The sequence below is a fragment of the Pteronotus mesoamericanus genome, unplaced genomic scaffold, assembly GCF_021234165.1.
Source record: "Pteronotus mesoamericanus isolate MK-2021 breed Mesoamerican mustached bat unplaced genomic scaffold, CSHL_Meso_final contig_52, whole genome shotgun sequence".
NCBI classification, from domain to species: domain Eukaryota; kingdom Metazoa; phylum Chordata; class Mammalia; order Chiroptera; family Mormoopidae; genus Pteronotus; species Pteronotus mesoamericanus.
Genome location: NW_026555189.1, coordinates 9,088,380 through 9,110,029, shown reverse-complemented (window position 1 = coordinate 9,110,029; position 21,650 = coordinate 9,088,380). Strand labels below are relative to the sequence as shown.

Here is a 21,650-nt window from a genome sequence, read left to right as displayed (position 1 = left end):
AAAATTAGGATGTTTCCATTTCCCTTGGTTTTCTAGAGAGAAATTGAAAAATTGAACTAGTGAGATTTAACCCAAACATATTATTTCTTGGCCCTGAATGTGTGATCATTATATGGAACTTTGATATTTAAATACATTGAACTCTATATCCAAAAGTAATAGCAGAGTTCTGGTAGAATTTGTGTTATATTAGGAAGATATTTTGGATATCAAATAGACTCTTGAGTTCTAAAAGACCCTGAAGATCATCTGAACCAATGTGATTCTTAAGTAGTCTCTTCTAAAATATTGGTGACAGATGGCTCTCTAGCTCTGTGAGCTATTTTGAGAGGCAGTGTATTTCATTATAGGCAGTTCTAATTATTAAGGTTCTTCCTCATTTTTAACCTGTTTACCAGTACAACAACTTCTCATTGTTCCTAGACCCATTCTTTGGAGCAGTCCATAGTACTCATAAGTCTAATCCTTTTTGACACTAGAAGAGATAGCTCTTTATTCCCTGGCCTCCTTGTCTTCAAGTCAATCCTTCAGTCAGTCATATTAGATGGTTAATTGACCATTCCAGGATACAGATTATTAGAAGTCCCTTTTAAAATATGTCTTTCTTAGAATTCTACCATTGTTTGAGGAAAATGCCTAATATTGTCATAGCCCTTTGTGAATTTTTATTTTATTTGACTAGAGATTAATTGTAACTGATGTCTTTATTCTGAAAAGATTATTTTTTTGTTTCTATTAAAATCAACATTTATTGGTCTTAATAGGCTTTTTGTTCTTTGGTCATTCTGCATGTAGTAGTTCTGAGTTTATAGAAGCTAAAAATCTGAGCTGAGCAGTCATGAGGCGCCAGGTGGTTTTTTTATTCTATTTATTTATTTTTGTGCTCCTCAGTATGATTTCCCTCCCTAAACTATCATTTTGATGTAGATATTTACACTCAGCTTTGTAGCATTCCATTTCATGTTATTTTTTACTTAAATCTTATTGGCAGCAGTATTTTCTAGTTCGTTAACCACAAAACAAATGTCCTTTATGTACTTTTGCCATGATGGGATGTGTATCATGTTACTTATAATTAATAAATTCTTAAGTTTTCTAAACAGAGTCCTTTTAAGACATAAACACCAGTGTTCTTCAAAACCATTTGAATGCACATAGACTTTCCTATACTTGTTTTTTGTTTATTTCAGATGGGGAAATAGTCTATTTTTATTCTATGTAAAATTTAGTTCCAGTCCTAAGACGTTTTTAAAACATTAATTAAAAGTACATGCAAGATACTTTACTAAGCACTACATACTATATAATATCTTGTTGTAAGTAAACAGATTTAATAAGAACTCTCTAATTTAAGTATTATTGTTATTCCCATAATACTGATGAAGAATTTAAGACGATGAGGTTAAATAACTTATCCAAGGGCATGTAATTGATAAGTGGCAGAAATGAGACACAAACCAAGGCAGTCTGACTTTTGGATCCTATACTCTTAGTCACTGCATTTTTATAACTGTTTGCTTTCTGATAAAAGAATTGTAAAAGAGCCATCTTGCTGTTGTTGCTGATTATAGCCCTTTCTATGAAAATACGCAATGATCATTTTATTTTTGTTTTTAAAATATTTTTAAGTATTTTAAGTCTGTGTGATTTAAAATATGCAGTGTCACCAGAGACCACCAATGATTACTAGATATTCTGATTTTACTTGCTCTCAGTCAGTACCATGTAGGATAAATGATTTCTGTGGAATTATTGGGCCATTTTATTCCTAATTTTTATGGGAGAATCATCTGTGAAGGAGAGGGACATGGGACATAGCCAGCAACCTAAAGTCTGCATCTCTCATTGTGTGTGAAGCTTACATGAAATCAGATATGGCCAAATATAAACTTTTATATCTCATAATTTTGCTGCCTTTGAGTTTGGACTACAGGTTTATAAAGGACCCTGTAAGGGCCCCTGAGACTCTTCGCAAAGGTCCGTGAGGTCCCCACTATTTTGTAATAATATTAAGGCATTGATTTTCTTTTTTACTCTCAGTTTCTCGTGCATGTATAGAGGAGTTTTCTAGAGGCTAAATAGCATGTTATCACAACAGATTGAATTTAGAAGCAGATCTGAGAATCCAGTTGTTTTCCATTCAAGTAGCAACTAACAAAAATACAAAACAGTGCTGTTCTCTTCACTAAAGTTGTTTCATTTTGAGAAATATTTTTTCAGAGAATATTATTTATGTTAACGTCATTGGTTTATTACTGTTGCTTAAAAAATGAATAAACCAAAAACAAACAAAAAATGAATAAGCAAGTGTTTGGAAATTCTTGATTTTAGTTTCTAACTCATTAGATATTAATACATATACCCCATGTGAACAAAAGCTCTTTGGGGTCCTCAAAGTCTATAGAGAGATCCTGGGACCAAAAACTTCAAGCACCACTTATTTAGATTAGCTGTATCATGTGATATTAAAGAAAATCTTGATACAGAAGTAAACATCTAGAGTATATTAAAAAAGTTTAAAAATTAAATGAAGCATTTTTATTAATTACTACTAAAATTTTTTTTTGCATTGTGCAAGCAGGAGATTGGAACCTACTGAACGACCTCTTCAGATTGTGTATGATTACTTATCCAGGCTGGGATATGACGATCCTGTGCGCATACAGCAGGAAGCAACAAATCCCGACCTCGGCTGTATGCTCCGATTTTATGGTGGTAAGAATTTATCACTGGCTTTGTGAATATGTTAATTGCTTTTCAGTCAGTCTTTTATGTCTCTATCTGTCTTTAGCTTCTAACAGTATCGAATCAAAATCTGTTTTTAAGCCAATGAAATATTAAACAACAAAAACTAGGGGGTGGTAGTTAATGTAAGACTTATAAGTATTAGCCAAAAATATGTTCCCTTTTTATTTTTATTCTTTTTGTTTTAATGTTTTGCTGACTTACCAGAATTATTACTTTTTACGTTTGCCAGAATCTTGATCAAATCATGCTTTAATATCAATTAAATTTTCAAGTTCCCTATAAAGCCCATGAACTTCTGGATAGTTGAAGAATGTTGATAAGTAGGTAGTCATTATAATTTATGACTTAACATTTTATGAATTCACCTGTCAAATGTGTATATTGTATTAAGTGGGCTTTAAATTTAGGATTTTTTACTTTCTCTTTTGGTACATTTCTCGCCTTCCAACATTTTTTACCTGATCACTTCAATAATAAAGTTAGATTTATTAAAATCAAATGCTTTCAGAATATTACTTTTCAAATATACATAGTCCACTAATACCACTCCTGAGTACCATTTATTCACTGCTTACTGTGTGCTTTTATGCTTAAGAATGACGTAATTTAGACATTAAATCCATCTATGTGATTGGAACTGTTAGGTTGTTGTACAGATGAGAAAACTGAGAAGTGAAATAACTTGTTCAAGGTCATACAACTAGTAAGTGACAGAACCACTTAACATCTAATGGTTTTGGATTAATATGCCCCAATTATCAAACAATTGAACTAATAACTAAATTATTCACTAATATGTATGTAGGCATAACTGTTGACTAAGATTCTCTGCTCCCATTTCTCCAACTATGGTTTTATTATTTGTATAATTTCTTTTTTTTTATTTGAGAGAGAGAGAAACATAGATTTGTTGTTCCACTTGTTTATGCTTTCATTGGTTGATTCTTTTATGTGCCCTGACCAGGGATCGATACTGTTACCTTGGCGTGTCAGGATGATGCTCTAACCAACTGAACTACTCGGCCAGGGCTGTGTATACTTCCTTTTACTTTTTTTTTTTTTTTAAATCGAGTATGTTATTACAGTTTTCCCAATTTCTCCCCTTTTGCCCCCCTCTTCCATCACTTCCCATTCTCTCTGGCGATACCTCTTCCTTTGTTCATGTCCATGGGTCATGCATACAAGTTCTTTGGCAATTCCATTTCCTAGATATCCTCTTAACATCCCCCTGCCTATTCTGTAACTGCTAATTTATATTTGTAATCCCTTCACTTTTTCCCCTTTCCCCCAGAGCCCCTCCCCGCCAGCCACCATCCCAATGTTCTCTATATCTATGATTCTATTTCTGTTCTGCATGTTTGCTTAGTTTGTTTTTTAGATTCAGTTGTTAATGGTTATGTACTTATTGATGTTTTAATGTTCATAGTTTTGATCTTTCTTTAATAAGTCCCTTTAACATTTATAAAATAATGGTTTGGTGATGATTTACTCCTTTAGCTTTACCTAAAGTGCTGGGAAGCACTTTTTCTGCCCTTCCATTGTGAATGATAGCTTGCTGGATAGTGTCATCTAGGTTTTAGGTCCGTGGTTTTCATCACTTTGAGTACTTTTTGCCAGTCCCTTCAAGACTGTAAGGTTTCTTTTGAGAAATCAGCTGCAAGTCTCAGGGGAACTCCTTGCTAGGGAATTAACTGTTTTGCTTTTAAGCAGTTAATTTCCTAGATTTAAGATTCTCTCTTTTAAGAGAGATCTAAAAGATTAAGAACCTTAATCTTTTAAAATTCTCTCTTTATCTTTAACCTTTAGCATTTTAATTATGATGTGTCTTTGTGTGGTCCTCTTTGGGTCTGTCTTATTTGGGACTCTGTGCTTCCTGGACTTGTATGTCTATTTCCTTCACCAAATTTGGGACGTTTTCTTTCATTATTTTTTCAAATAGGTTTCCATTTTCATACTCTTTCTCTTTTCTTTATGACACCCCTATGGTATGAATGTTGGAACATTTGAAGTTGTCCCAGAATCTCCTTACACTATCCTCGATTTTTTGGATTCTTTTTTCTTCTTGCTGTACTGATTCGATGTCTTTTTCTTCCTTATGTTCCAAATCATTGATTTGATTCTTGGCCTCATCCACTGCGCTGTTGATTCTCTGTTAATTGTTCTTTATTTCAATTTAGTATATCCTTCATTTCTGCTTTGGTCTTTTTTATTCTGTTGAAGTACTCACTGAGTTCCTTGAGCATCCTTATAACCAGTGTTTTGTACTACTCTGCATCTGATAGATTGCTTATCTCCATTTTGTTTAGTTCTTTTTCTGGGGTTTTGATCTGTTTTTTCATTTGGGCCATAGTTCTTTGTCTCCTCATTTTGGCAGCCTCCTTGTGTTTGTTTCTGTGTGTTAGGTAGAGCTTCTTTAACTCTGTGTCTTGGTATCATGGCCTAATGTAGTAGGTGTCCTGTAAAGTCCAGTGGCACAGCCTCTCCTATCTCCCAAGCTGTGTACTCTAGGAGCACCCTCTGTGTGGGCTGAGTACTCCCCCCTCTTATAGATGAGTCTTGATTGCTGTCAGCAGGTCAATGGGAGGGATTTACCCAGTCCAGATAGCTGGAGAACTGGCTGTGATCCCCAGCCAGCAACCATCTCCCTCCATGGCTTATGGAGGTGGTTGGGTGGTGCTCTGATGTGGTCTGTAATTGTCCACTGGGTGTGCAGGCCCTCGGGTTGCCCAGGTGGTGCAGGCCAAGGTCGGTCTCCATCTGTGTTGTGTCTGGGGTAAGCTATACAGCGATCTGTAGATGGCTGCTGCTAGTGTACAGCGATCTATAGATGGCTGCTGCTAGTGTCAATCCTGGGGCCACTCAGCGAGAGTCACGGGGGTCTGAGCTCAGCTGTTGCTTGTTTGAGCAGATTTAAGAAGGTCTGAAGCCTGCACATAGCCCAGCCCTCCATATGGAAGAGCCACTGTTAACCACTGGGGTGGGCCCATAAGTTGGATGCATGGGACCCTTAGGTAATCATCAGGGCGGAACTTACCATGTGAGCCAGGTTGATGGAGATTCAGATAAGGTGCCGCAGCACTGTGGCTGTGTGTGGGGAGGGCTCAGAAAAGGTGCAGTGGGCTGCTGTCTGCATTTCTGTCTGGGAGGAAACTGTCCCCCAGCCCTTGCCCTGAGGCCTGATACTTCAGTTCCTCCCCATATGCCGCTGGTGCCCTTCAAGGTGCTGCCCCGGTGCTGGAGCCCAGAGGGAGTGAGTCTGAGTAAGTCCTTCTGTGTCTTCGATAAAACTCTTGTGAGATGTCACAAACCAGTTTTACTAAATGCATTTCAGAAAAGATTTTATTTATGTTTTCATCTTAGCAGTATTTTATAACATGTTGTTCCTTAGAAGCTGATTTTGTTTTATTTCCATTAATTTTTCTCTGCTAGATCATGGAAGGAGAGTAGCTAGATTGAAGTTAAATCTGAGGAAAATCTTTTAAGACTAATTTGACGCATATAACCCATCTATTGCTAAAACTTCGTGTGTTTTTTTTTAAAAAGCTACTTGGATCAGTAGTAAGCTTTCTTATCTAATTGTGTCTGAATGTGAATTCTTCAGTATATGTTTTTATTCTTGAATGAAACTTGAACCTTGAAGTGCCCTTGAGGTCCTTTTTAACTATAGAGATTACATTTGTGTTGTTATATCACACTGTTGTTTGTACTGATTCTGTTAATTTTTTGTACCACCACCTGATAAATTATGGCGTGCTCAGGATCTTAATATACCATTAAGTGGATATTTCCAGTAGACTCTAAAAGAGTACCAATTTGTAGTAGTTATTATATTTTGGGGGGGTCTTTAACAGAGAACATCTCTAAAAGTGAGCTCTATTAATTTAGAGAAGCTAATAAAATTTGTTTGAGAAAGGATGTTTTGGGAAGAAGTTTTTAAAACAAGTTATTTTCGAAAATAGGCAATATATGTATATGACAGAAAAAACAAAAGGTAAACATATCTATAGATAAAGTGTATTAGTTATCCATTGGCTATGTAACAAATTGCCTCAAAACTTAGTGACTTAAAATGATAATAAATATTATGTCATACAGTTTCTGTGGGTCAGAAATCAGGAGAAATTTAGCTGGATGGTTCCAGCCTTCATCCTATGAGATTGTAGTCACACTCTTAGTTGAGGCTACAGTGACCTGAAGGGTTGATTGGGCTGGAAGTTTCAAAACTGACATGGCTCACTCACGTGGCTGTTGGTAGGTCTCAGTTCCTCACCTGGAGAAGCCATGTGACTTTGGCCAGAGATCTTGATTCCTTGCTGTTTGGACCTCTGTGTAGGACTCCCTAAGTGTCTTCATGACAGGGCAGCTGGCTTCTGCTAGTGATGAGACACACACATAGGCCTTCGTGATTTTTATGATCTGCGCTCAGCAGTTACCATCATTTTCACCACTTTCTGTTTATTAGAAGTGAATCACCAAATATAGCCTACATTATGGAGAGGGGAATTAGGCCTCACGTTTTGAAGAAAGGACCATCAATTTTGGACGTATCTCTCTTTTTTAAAAAATATTTTATTTCTTTTAATTTTTAGAGGGGAAAGGAGGGAGAAAGAGACGAGTAGAAACATCAGTGTGTGGTTGCCTCTCACGTACCTTTTACTGGAGACCTGACCCTCAACCCAGGCATATGCCCTGACTGGGAACTGTACTAGTGACCCTTTGGTTTGCAGACTAGCGCTCAAGCCACTGAGCCACACCAGCCAGGGCCAATTTTGGACATATCTTAAAACCCTCACAAAAGTATGTTTCCTTTTCACTTTGTGCTCATACAACAACTGTTTTAATTAATATAACTTTATGATAGATTTTGATAACTGATAGGCAAGTTCCCTGTCATCATTCTTCTCTGAAAAATGAGAGCTCTCTTAGAATCAGAGAAATCTTTGAGAAGAAGTAGTGTTTAGGTTGGTTCTTTAAATACTGGCAGAATTTCAGTAAGCAGAAAGCAGAAAGAGGACATGGGATGAGAGGCTAGATATCTCAATGCATATTCTGTGAATCACAGATAATTTGAGTCCAGATTGTTTTGAGCCTTGAGTGCAGGATCAGGAGTGTTGCCTTCATATGGCAGATGGAAGCCAGAAGTGATGGAATCCAAGTGAGCCAGGGAAAGATGAATCTGGCAGCAGTGTGGATAATAATTCAGGTGTCGACTAATAGGGGTTTGAACTGTGGAATGCGAAGAAATTATTCACCTGAGAAACTTTTTAAAGGAATAATCAGTAAGAGTTGATGGTTGGTTGGAAAGGGGAGTTGAGGAAGAGAACATAAGAGTGGAAGCTGACTCATGGGGTTTTGAGCCTGAGTGACTTCTGAAGAGTGACAGGACTTGAGTTCGGAGAAGGAGCTGGTTTGCAGGAACCCTTGATGACTTGGTTTTAGGCATGCTTATTTTTATTTTTAAGTGATAGTAAGTATCCAGCTGAAGGATGTCTGCAGGTAGTTGGAAACAGTGGAAGTAAAGCTGAGAAAATACAGATCTGGAAGTCAGGTACATGAGGATGTTAAAGCTGTGGAAGTGAAAGATATCTTGAAAAAAAGAATGCTTATATAGGAAGAAAAGGAGGCTAAGGCAGAGCTTTCTTTATAGTAACCAATATTTGTTTTATACCCGCGTTACATCTGAGCACTTTCTAAAGTGCAAAGTACTCTACATATTTTATCATTCCAGAGAGGTTGCAACTTGCCCTAGTCAAATAGCATAGTTAGGAAGCACATAAATCTGTCTGGTTCCACATTTCATTCTTTTAACTTCTAAGATAACACCACCATTTAGTTGTTGGAGAAGGAGTTTAGAGAACTGGGAAAGAATAGGGATCATCCAATCCAATTTCTCAGTCTTAAACTTGGGAAACTAAGGCCTAAAGATATAAGACTGGTTTGGGGTCACAAAACCAGATGGTGAAATTGCTTAGCCACCCCTGCTTCTCAAAGGTTTCTGCTCAAATACTTCAAATAGCAGAAGCATTTTGTGTTGTATGGGGATCTTATTGCAAATTTGAAATTTGTTTTGAGGTTGCCTGTTTTATTCTTTAAATGTAAGTGATTATTTCGTTTTTACCCCTAATGTATCAGCCAATATTTAATTATTTGTCTCTTCAACTTTTTATTTTGTGCCAGCTTAATATTTCCAGAGCATTTGGAAAGATAGTACAGAAAGCTCCTGCATACCCTACCTTCATGCAGTCACTTGAATTGTTCAGGTATAAATAGTGCTTCACTCTTTCTCTGTCGTCTGTCAAATTTTTTTTCTTAGCCTTTAATTTTTCCACAGTTTGATTATGAAATGTTTGGGCTTGAATTTCTTTGGGTTTATCCTTTTTAGGGTTCACTGAACTTCTTGAATCTGTAAATTTAAGTCTTTCGCTTGGGGACTTCTCATCCATTATTTCTTCAAATGATTTTTAAGCATTGTACTTTCTTTTCTCCCTCTGGTTCTGTCCCTTATTCCAGTTTTCAGAGATTTTGGCATGCTGTTTAGGATCACATTGACTCTTGTGTACCTCAAGGCTGAGCCCAGTTTATCAACAACAGTATGGGATCGTTTTCCAGAGTCCTAGAGCTCCTTTCTGTTCATGGTGTCCTGGGACTTTCACCTACCTGGCTGCGTGCTTCCCACATTTGCATTCATACTCCATGGCTCAGAGGCAGGAGACAGAAAGTGCAACAAGTTTTACCCCACTCTCTTGGGACTGCGGATCTTCCAATCAGAGAGGAAAGGAAGTTCACCCCCCTCAGAGTTTTTAGGTGCCAGTGTCCCCCCACCCTTGCAGCCAGGCAGGGGGATGGGGTTTGACAAAATGAAGAAAAGGGGGAATAAAAAGAAGAAATGAGGAATTTCCCCACTTTCTGTGAGTGTTAGGAGACCTCCTTACTACTCCTCAAGGCAGAACTTGAGGGCTTCTCCTCGAGCTATCTGTCTATACCATTGTCCACTTCTGGGTTTTGGGCTTTCTTGAGTCCTGACTGGAGGATGTCAGAGGAAGAAAAAATGGTAAACTCACCATTGGTTAGGTGGTATTTCAAATTCTGTTCTTCTCTCCTAATTTTTAGGGTCTTCATATAGCTGATCCGTGTACTCTGTCCAGATTTACAGGTGCATTCAGTGGAGAGACAGGGTACAATGTGCTTTCTCCATTTACTCAGAACCAAGAAGTACTTCATTTTAATATAGTACAATTTAACGTTTTTTCTTTATTCTCTAGAAGCTTTACTGTTTTGGTTTTCAGTTCATATTCACAGTCCATCTGTATGACTTCATTGTTTATTCTGTGTTTGTTTTGAGTATCATTATGATCTGGGTTGGTATATATTTATTTTAGATTATTACAGCCATTCTTTTTCTTTTTGTATTCTTAATAGTGCTTTATTATCCTTTTATTTTTAAGTATATTTTATTGATTATGTTATCACAGTTGTCCCAATTTTTCCCCATTTGTGCCCCTCTACTCCATACCCCCTTTCCTCTGGCAATTCCCCCCCCCACCCCCCGCTGCCTTAGTTCATGTCCATGGGTCATGCATATAAGTTCTTTGGCTTCTCCATATCCTATACTATTCTTAACATCTCCCTATTTTGTATACCTACCAATTATGCTTTTTAAAAAAAAAGATTTTTAAAAATTATTTATTTTTAGAGAGGGGAAGGGAGGGAGGAAGAGAGGGAGAGAAACATCAGTGTGTGGTTGCCTCTCGTGCACCCCCTACTGGGAACCTGGCCTTCAACCCAGGCATGTGCCCTGACTGGAAATTGAACCAGTGACCCTTTGGTTTGCAGGCCAGTGCTCAATTCACTGAGCCACACCAGCCAGGGCCCAATTATGCTTTTTAGTCCCTGCATCTTTTACCCTTTCTCCCCTCTCCTACTTTATGGCTCTGTGTGGAGGGGAGGCCTTAGAGGGAGGGACTGTGCTGCTGCCTCGTTTCTGGGAGTTGCCCAGCACTTGCTCTATTTCCAGTCACTTCACCCACTCCCTGTATGCAACTGCCACCCTTCCAGCTGTTGCCCTGGTGCCAAATCCCATAGTGGGTGGGTTTGCTTACATTTTAAGACCATATGGGCCCTTTAAGCAGAGCCCCCTGAAAATCTGGCAATTTCCTCCATGCTCCAACCCCTGCTGGTTTTTACAGCCAGAAGTTTGGGAGGTTTATCATCCCAGCATTGCATCTCTGGGCTCTGTGGTCTGGTCTGGGGCTGGATCCCCTGCTTCCAAGGTATCCCTCCCAATTTTTATCCACCTGTGAATGTGGGACCACCCTGCTGGTTCCGCTACCTCCACTCTGCGCCATACTGTGTCTCCTTACCTCTCCATCCCATCTCCACATCTCTGCATCTCTACTCCGCCTACCCATCTGGATGAATGTGGCTTCTTTAAATCCTTGGTTGTTGAAGTTCCATACAGTTCGATTTTCTGACAGTTCTGGATATTACTTGTTTTGAGATTTAGTTTTAATTCCTTTTTGTGGTTGCACAAGGAGTCCATCTATGGCTCCATCTTGACCGGAGGTCTATTATCCATTACAGCCATTCCTTTTGATGCTCACTTTGTCTGATCTTGGCAATTGGGAGCTCTTTTCAGTTGGTTTCTATGTCCCTCCAATATGACTCCAGTAGTCTTTGATAGTATTCTGGATTTTCCATCAAGTTCTTGCAAAACAAAATGTCCTAAGCTGTTCTTTTTATTGTCTGACTCAGAGTGGGAATAGAACATTTTTTAAGGACTCATAGTTCATTTTAATGAAAAATGACATTTAGATATTTTGCTATGGGCAGTGGAGGTACTCATTGCTACGGGGTTGCCCTTGATTCTCTCTTTAGAAATGTTTTTTTTAAATTATAAAAGCTGTTCACTTTCTTTAAAGAACATTTGAGAGTATAGATATATAAGGATATTAAAATTATCCCTACTTTCCCACTTAGAATTTTGGCTTTTCAGCCTGGAAAACTAGTTTTTAATTAGAACTATTAGACATTTCAAATTATTATTAGAACTTCATTCTGTTTTTTTAATCACTTTCAGAAAATAAGAGACTTGAGGCACTCTGGATGTTTACAAACCCTCCAAAATTAATAATAAAACAGCATGTTTATCTGAGGGATCACTTTGTAAATTATATAAATGTCTAACCATTATGCTGTATACCTGAAACTAATATAAAATAATGTTGAAACTCAACTGTAATTGAAAAATAAATAAAGCATTAAAGACCTTATTTCTAAAATATTCAAATTGATTGAATTTAATTAATTCAAATATATTGAGTTCAGTTAAAAAGTACAGAATTGAATGTTCCCTTCTGAGAGTGGTGATGTGGGTAGACTTAGGATTTTTCACAGTAATAAAACATGCAAAGAAATAAAGCCAAGAAAAAAAGAGACTCAAAGAATTATACATCAGTTGATTTAACATCTGTTTCAAGTAAACTTTAAAAGAGACTGTTAAGCAATTTGGAAGCATGATAATTTATAATGGAGTCCCATTTTTATATAATTTAGTAGAACTTTGTAGTAAATGATGCTGTTAACCAGGTTGGGGAATATAAAAGCAATGTCAGGTTTGGGGAAAATAGTGAGATTTAAAAAACAGCTGTATTGAGATATAACTCACATGTCATAAAATTCACCCTTTAAAAGTATACAATTCAGTGTTTTTTAATGTATTCGGAGAGTTGTGCAACCATCACCACTATTTAATTCTGAAATGTTTTCTTCACTGTAAAATGAGACCTTACATCCATTAGCAGTCATTCCCCATTCCCCACTCTTATAGCCCCTGGCAACCACAAATCTACTTTCTGTCTTTTATAGCTTTTCCTATTCTGAACAATTCATTTAAATGGAATCATATATACTTGGCTTTTTGTGGCTGGCTTCTTTTACTTAGCATAATGTTTCCTCTGTTACTCCATGTTGTGGCACACACCAGTACTTAATATCTTTTTTTGATCAAATAATATTTCATTCTGTGGATATCCCACATTTTCTTTATGCATTCATCAGTTGATGGACATTTGGGTTGTTTCTAGTTTTGTGGCTATAATGAATGCTACTGTGAAGATTTGTGTACAAATTTTGGTGTGGATGTGTATTTTCATTTCTCTTGTAGGAGTGGAATTGCTCTGTTATATGTTGACTCTGCATTTAACCTTTTGAGAAAATGCCAGACTGTTTTCCAAAGTGGCTACACAATTTTATAATCCCACAGTAATGTACGAGGGTTCCAGTTTCCTTATATTTACACTAGCTCTTGTTACTGTTTGTCTTTTTTGATTACAGTCATTCTAGTGGGTATGAATTCATTGTGGTTTTGATTTGCACTTATCTAATAACTAATGAAGTTGAGCATCTTTTCATGTGCTTGTTGGTCTTTTGTATATCTTCTCTGGAGAAATACCTGTTACTATCCTTTGCCCATTTTTTAGTTATCTTTTTGTTGCTGAATTGTAACTCTTCTTTATGTAGATTCAAGTCTCTTATATACATGGCTTTGCCAATATTCTCTCCTATTTTATGAGTCATATTTTCACTTTCTTGATGTCTGTTAAAGTACGACAGTTTTTATTTTTGATGAAGCCCACTGTTTTCTTTTTTGTCACTTGTGCGCTTTGTGTTAGGATCTAAGAAACCATTGCCTAATCTATAGTCACAAGATTTATTTCTGCGTTTTCTAAAAGTTTTGTAGTTTTAGTTCTTACGTGTAGGTCTGTGATACATTTTGAATTAATTTCTGTATATGCTGTGTGGTTAGCGATCCAGCTTCATTCTTTTGCATGTGGATATTCAGTTATCCCATCACCATTTGTTGATAAAGACTCTTCTTTCTCCTTTGGTTATCTTGGCACCTTTGTCAAAAATCAGTTGTTCGTAAGTGTGGGGGTTTATTTGTGAATTCTTCATTGTATTCCATTGCTTTATATCTGTCCTTATGTCAGTATTGTACTTTATATGCCAGGTGTTTGGTTTGTATTAAGTTTTGAAATTGGGGAATTGAGTCCTCCAATTTTCTTCCTTTTCAAGATTATTTTGGCTATTTTGAGTTCATTGCATTTTTATATGACTTTTAGAATCAGTTTGTCAATTTCTAACCTGAGAGTAGCTAGAATTTTAGTAAGGATTACACTGAATCTGTAAATCTATTTGGGGAGTTTTGCCATCTTACCAATATTGTCTTTCAACCTATGAACACTGGATATCGTTCCATTTATTTAGGTTTTCTTTAATTTCCATCAGCTGTATTTTGTAGTTTTCACTGTAAAAATTTTGCATTGTCTTAATTTTATTTTTTATTGCTATGGTAATAACAATAGATTTTTTAAAAATGTTTAGTTTTAGAGAAAGGGGAAAGGAAAGAGAAAGAGAGGGAGAGAAGCATAGATGTATGAGAGAAACATCTGTTGGTTGCCTCCTGTCCACCTCTAACTGGGTACCTGGCCCACAGCCCAGGCATGTGCCCTAACTGGGAATCAAATGGGCAACCTTTCGGTCCACAGGCTTGCACTCAATCCACTGAGCCAAACTAGCCAGGGCTATAATAACTTTCTTAATTTCACTTTTGAATTGTTTATTCCTGGTACATAGGAATACCATTTTTTAAAAATCCCTGAGAATGTATTTATTGATCTTAGAGAGAGGGAGGGGTTGGGGGAGAGTGTGGGGAGAGAGAGAGAGAGAGAGAAGCAGAAATGTTGATGTGAAAGAGAAACATTGCCTCCCATATGCATCCTGACCAGGGATCAAACCCTCAACCTAGGTTTTTGCCCTTACTGTTAATTGAACCCACAACATTTTGGTGCATGGGGCAACACTCCAACCAATTGAGCCACCTCAGGCCAGGGCAGAAATACTATAGATCTTAAACAAAATCTTGTATCTTGCAACCTTGCCGAATTCATTTATTAGTTATAGCAGTCATTTTGTGGCTTAAGATATTCTGTATATAAGATCATATCATTTGTGAATAGAGATAGTTTTTACTTCTTTCTTTCTAGTCTGATACTGCTTTTGAATTTGTAAATCTGAAGTGAATGGGGATGTCTGCTTGACATGTCTGGTGGGCAAATGGATATATGAGATTTGAACTAAGGGAAGATTGGGGCAGGAGGTAGCAATTTGAGGGCCATTACCAACATGTGAGTTGTGCACTTTGGGTGAGGGAAGCCAGATTGAAAAAAATTGAGTAAGTAGGTGGTGAGATGATAGAGACAGCTAATAGAGAAGCAAAAATGAGAAGAAAAGAGCCTCAAAATGGTAAACTAATAATTTTGAGTTTCTCAAATTATGGTTTGTGGGCCATCTGTATTTAAATTACCTGGGATAATTGTTAAAATAATATTTTCCTATGTGCCATCCCAGACCCTCTCTCTGGATTAGACTCTCTGTGGGTGGGTTTTGGTATTCTGCATTTTAAACTAAGTCAGATAACTTTTGGACATAAAAAATTGGAGAATCAGGGAACTAAGGAAATTCTGCAGTTGAGCCTGAGTGGGAGTAGGAGAAAACTTGAGTGCTTTTATAGCTTTAATGGAAACAAGAAGGGTGGAATTGGAAGGTGAGAAGAGACAAGAACCAACCTCCTGAGCAAGGCGGAATTTAGAGTATAGATGAAAGACTGGCCTAGAGTAGAAGGAGAAATAGCTCTCCCATGTATCTAGTGTTAACATACAAAATTTAAAGGCTTTGACGTAATCTAGTCAATTTCCTTATACCGTATATCTTGTGTTGATATACAAAGTTTAAAAACTCTGAAGTAATCTAGCCGACTTCCTTATATTATATATGGAAACACACAGTTAAGGCAAAGTGATGCCCAAAGTTCGATTATGTAATGATTATAATATCAAAATACAGCCCAGTTTTCTGAACTCCCATTTTATTGCTGTGTGCACCATCTCATATTATTGCTGCTCCTGTTCATTTCTGTGTAGAGTACATTCGTTGTCTGTTTTTAGTATTGCTTTAACCAGCAACATCTGTTCTGTCTAAATGTGCCGTTTTTTTTCACTATATCTCAGTCATATCAAGGAGATGTTCTTACATGCACATTTAACTTCAGTCACCATGATTGGGATAGTGATTTCTTCCTTCTAGAATAGACTAATCAAACAATAGTGGCTGTTGTTTATTCCATACTACTTTTATACCTAAAACTATGCTTAGTACTTTATATTCATTATCTTAATTTTTATAAGAACCGCCTTAAGGTAAGTCGCACTATTAAGATCGAAATGGTATAGATCAGGAAAGTCAAGTTCAGTGAGATTAAGTAGTTCAAGAAAACAAAGCAAGTGGCTGAACCAGGATTCAAACTCAGGACTGAATGTCTGGCTCCCAGGTCCAAGATCTTAACCGCTCTGCTCTACTTTCTCTGTGTAATGGAGATATAGCTGTTGTTGAAAGAAGAATGAATAATGGCATCCAAAATAAAACCTTGTTCTCTAAACCAAAATTCATAGTACTCCCATTATATAACTAGTGATGGATGTTTTAGAACTGAGATCTTATTTTGTAATACTTACATTTCTTGGTTGCTCACATCTATAAACAAGGTTGCTGAATGTTGACATATATTACTTTCTTTTTCCCTTTTAGTGTTCTTATCCTACTTAAATTATGGCTTCTGAAGTACTGTTTTCTTTTTAGAAAAACCATGCCAGATGGATCATCTGGATCGAATCCTCCTCTCTGGCATCTATAATGTACGCAAAGGGAAGACCCAACTGCATAAGTGGGCTGAACGCCTAGTTGTTCTCTGTGGCACCTGCCTCATCGTTTCCTCAGTGAAGGATTGTCAAACTGGAAAGATGCACATTTTACCTCTGGTTGGGGGAAAGGTAAGACTCAAAAAGAGAAATTATTATTCTTCATTTGATCATCTTAATTTAAAAAAAAATCACATATGCTTTTTACAGCTTTTCCACATTTTCCACATCTTTTAAAAGAAGACAACATGAACAATTATTAATGATTACATCACAAAATTTGTCTTTTAGAGTTCTTATGCTTAAATGAAAGAAACTGACTCAGGCTTTTAAGCATAAAACAGGTTTATTTGCATCACAGACTTTCTCGGAGGTCTGTATCCATGCTCCAAATCCTGCCGATACTCCTGTTTCCACTGGTAGGCACTGGTAACACCAAGAGCAAACAGAAGATGCTAACACTAGAAGCTGCTTTTGGAAACTAGAAGTAGCTGCCATTATCTATCACCGATATAGATTCTTTTCAGTGTCTCCTTTTCCCCCATTAAACTAAAATTCAGACTCTGGGGTAGTCATAAGCTCCCATCCAGCAGCCATGGAGATGTGTCATTTCTTGCATCTGTACTAGAGGATTCCCCATCATAGGAAATCTGAATTTAAGAGAACCTCCAGACAGAATGACTGTGAATTCATGCTTTGAAACATCCAATCTGACCCAGATACATAGCAGTGTAGATGGAATATGTATGATAAAAAGATAAATTTATAAAAAGATACAGCTGGGCTTAGGAATATAGAACAGAAGTGTAAGTGGTGAGTAGGTCTGAATATGAGGGCCTTCTGGGCTCTGGGTCTGAAAGACTGTGGCCACCCAGGAATTCAGCTCCTATAAGAATTTGGATCTAAAAGTGCTCTGCACATGATGAGGGACCTGGTGCTGTTTTATTGCTTAAAGCTGGAAAGTGAGTGGTACTCTTTGCTTCTGAAATACAGCCGGAAAATAAAAAACACCAACAACCAAAAAGCAAAACCAGAAACTGCTGTTAACCACTCACTGGAACCAAGGCTCATTTCTAGCTATAGTCCCAAAGAAGTGAGAGGACCCAATTATATGGCCTATGATCAGGAAATGAACAAACCCCAACTGGCTTAAGGAATGAATGTGTGTAATTCCAGTGTCAATGATGTGGCAGGAACTCGCCACTACCAGTACAAGACCTGGTCCTGGTGCTAAAGAACTGAATGAAGAAAGCAAGTAAAATTTCTTCAAAGGGAAGGAAGTGAGTGAGGGCAAGGTTGGGAGTTGGTGGAGAGGAAGTATAAGACACAGAGAAAGAAAGAGAAAGGAAAAGAACCTTCCATTCAAGTAATTCTTGTCCACTCTCTCTCTTCCCTCACTAATGGAAGGGATTTTTTCTTTTTTAGTGTGGCAGTATGACTGAGATCAAAAATTTATCTGTCCAACCTTACTTGTAGCTAGTGGTGACTAGTAGATACAAACAAAAGTTTTCAGGTGGTACTTTTGGGAAAGTCCTTTAAAATGGGACAGGCATGGATGCCATAGCCCCTCAGTGTTGGAGGTGGACCAGTCATACGGTGAATGGGAATAGCAGGCATATGCTGAGTGTGGTCATTTGGAAAGTAGAAGGCACTTAGGTTTTGGTGCCATTATGGAGCTGCTGTACCAGTTATGGACTTTTTGTTTGGCCACTGTTTTACAGCTTAATACAATTAGTTGATATACTGAAGAATTTCAGAGATAAAAATATAAAAGAACCACCCTGGCTGGGGGGCTTAGTTGATTGGAGCATCATCCTGTACACCAAAAGGTTGCAGGTTCTATTCTTGATCAGGGCACAACCTAGGTTGTGGGTTCGATGTCTAGTCGGGGTGGATATGGAAGGTAACTGATTAAAGTTTCTCTCTCATCCCCTCGTCTCTCTCAAAAAATCAATAAAAACCATATCCTCTGGTAAGGATTAAAATATATAAAGAGACCAGCACAAATAATGTGCCTTTTTTATTATAAGATCTTTTATTACAAAATTATAAGCAGGTAATTCTGCAACATAACAATATCACATTCAAGCACACCATGTGATATTCTAGGTGAAATGTTCGAATTAAAACTAAATTATTACGCCTATGTTATTACCCTACCAAGCACACTCAAGCAGGCCTTACTTCTGCTGGGCCCTGCATATGGGCCTTTAAAGGAGGTGCTGGTACACACTAGTAGGTGTTCCAGAGAAGAGAGTAGAGGAGAATGGAGAAGCACTATCTGAAGAAATAATGATTGAAGTTTTTCTAGAAGTAAAGACAAATGAGCATTCAGATGGAAAGTACACTGGGAACTAAGGAGGATAAATAAAAATAAATCTATACTTAGACACATTGCAGAACACAAAGGACAAAGAGCAAATAATAAAAGCTTCTAGAGAGAAAAAGATTATCTACAAAGACTTGACAGGCTGACAGTGGTCTTTTCATCAACAATATGTGCTAGAAGACTACAAAATTGTTGAAAGAAAATAAATATGAACCTATGTTTTATAGCCAGCTAAGGTATATGATATTAGAAACAATAAATACAGACATTGATATGGTGGTAAATTTAATACTGATTGTAAAAAGTTTTAAAAACATTTATTATATATTTTTTAAATATCATATTTATTTATTTTTAGACAGAGGGGAGGGGACAGAGAAAGAGAGGGAGAGAAACATCAATGTGTAGTTGCCTCTCATGTGCCCTCAACTGGGGACATGGCCTGCAACCCAGGTGTGTGCCCTGACTGGGAATCGAACTGACAACCGTTTGGTTCGCAGGCCGGTGCTCAGTCCACTGAGCCACACCAGCCAGGGCTAAAAACTTTTATGTCTTAATTATGAATGTCAACTACAAGAGCTCAAATTACCCTGAACAATATTCAGGATGTGATGGTATGTTCTGTAATTAAAGTGCGGTGTATTCTTGGGATAAGAGGATAGAAACACCAAGTAACTTTAATCTTCATTAGAAAAATTGTGAAGTATAAGCTTAAAAAATTTAAGGATGACCACTAAAAGTAGAGAGGGAAAAGAGAATATAAAGTATCTGTAATGCTAAAAGAAGAGAGGAAAAGAGTTGGGAAAAAAGCAAAATAATTAGCATGGTAAATTATCACAAATTATAGTAATAGAAATAAATCCAAAGATATCAGTAATCACAGTAATTGTGATAGGTTATTTAAATTTTACTCCTTGCTGTTAAGAGATACCTAAAACTTAGAAGGTTGAACATAAAAACGGTGTAAAAATTACGGAAGTCAAATAGCAACCAAAATAAAATTGGTAGGGCTGTATTAACATCATACAAAACGTTTACATAAAAGTTTATAAGCAACAAAGGACTTGTATCCAGACTATATAAAAAACTATTACAGCACAGTGACAGACAAATAACCTAGTGAAAAACTGAGCTAAAGATTTGAACAGACCCTTTAACAAATAAGATATACAAATGACAAACACATGAAAAGATTCTCAACATCATTAGTCACTAGAGAAATGCAAATTAAAATCTCAGTTAGAGACTCCATACCCCTAGAATGAGTAAAACTAAAAGACTGTTAAACCAAGTTTAACAAAGATGGGGAGCATCTGGAACACTCATATTTTTGGTTGGAATGCAGTCACTTTGGAAACCTTTTTCGTTTTGTTTCCCATAAAGTTAAATATACACTTATCAGATGACCCAGCGATTCTGCTAGGTGTTGGGAAATGAATATATACCTTCATAAAGACTTTAAGTGAATAATTGCCCAAAACCAGAACAACCCCAAGTGTTCATTGACTGATGATAAATAGATTTGGCGTATCCATACAGTAGAATACTACTGAGCAATAAAAAGGAATGAACTGTTGGTACAAACAAGAACAAGGATGAAGCTCAAAAGGATTACTCTAAGTGAAAGAGGCCAAGTACAAAAGTCCTTTTATTGTATGATTCCATTTATAAGAAATTCTAACAAAGTCAAAACTGTGCTGATAGGAAACAGATCACTGATTATCAGGTTATGGAGGGAAGGGGATTGACTGCAAAATGACACAAGGGAAATTTGGGGGGTGGTGGGATTTACAGTTATATTCATTTATAAAAATTTAAGTGTTCACATAGAATCAGTGAATTTTTTAAAAACTCCACAAATTTTATGTAAATTATGCTTCAATAAAATTTACCTCCCAAAAAAGACTAATGCAAAAGCATTAGTAGGGATAAAAAGGCTCACTACAAATTAATGAAAGAAACATTTCACCATGAATATTCAATAATTCTGAAGTTGTACATATTTTACAATATAGTCTCAATATATATGATGTAATAATTAACATTATTATCCAGAAAGTTGACAAATTAACCGCTAGTGGGAGATATGTAAACCTTTCTCAGTATGACATTATATGACTATATTTTTCTGTGTCAACACCCCATAATACTTAAAAGGGAAGATTATTCTAAAACAATATTATTCATCTTATAGCAATAAGATGCTTTATTTTGACACAAACTCATTCAATTGCAGTGATCTGTTACTAAGAAAAATGTTTATGTTGTGAGCATCACAATCAAAAGTTATGAATATTATTTAATTTTATTAGATTTTTAAAATTGATTTGAGAGAGAGAGAAGGAGGTGGGTAGAGAGAGAGAGACATCAATTTGTTGTTCCACTTATTTATGCATTCTTTGGTTGATTCTTGTATGAGTCCTGACTGAGGATTGAACTCTACAACCTTGCCATATCAAAACAGTGCTTACCCTACCAGAGCCTGGATCTTTTTCTAAATATGATTCTTTTTTTGCTTAAAGTAGTTTATGTTTCTCCCACTTGATTCACTCTTTACTCAGCACCAGAAACCTAATGATTATGAATATAACTTCGAAATTTCCAGCTGATTCACCAACATTCAGTAGCTACAGTATAACAAATCAGATGTCAGACAAAGATGTAAGTGGTTCCATAACTTTAAAACGACTTCATCCTCATCAAAGCTATATGGGTTGGGTTGTTGAATCTGGAAGAGAATTTCTTTGAAGAAAGCTATTGTGCTTTCTTCAAAACCACTATCCCAAATGGGAATTAGGAGGTTTCTTTCTCTTCCTTCA

At 36.7% G+C, this 21,650-nt stretch overlaps 1 protein-coding gene across 1 annotated transcript in view; it reads left to right on the top strand.

The window, feature by feature from the left end:
- Positions 1-21,650, top strand: part of PHLPP2 (PH domain and leucine rich repeat protein phosphatase 2) — a 67,891-nt gene that overhangs the window by 14,689 nt on the left and 31,552 nt on the right. Inside the window, exons 3-4 of the mRNA XM_054579221.1 lie at positions 2,582-2,715; positions 16,444-16,634. Coding sequence (XP_054435196.1) covers positions 2,582-2,715; positions 16,444-16,634 — 325 coding nt within the window. The remainder of the gene's footprint in view (positions 1-2,581; positions 2,716-16,443; positions 16,635-21,650) is intronic.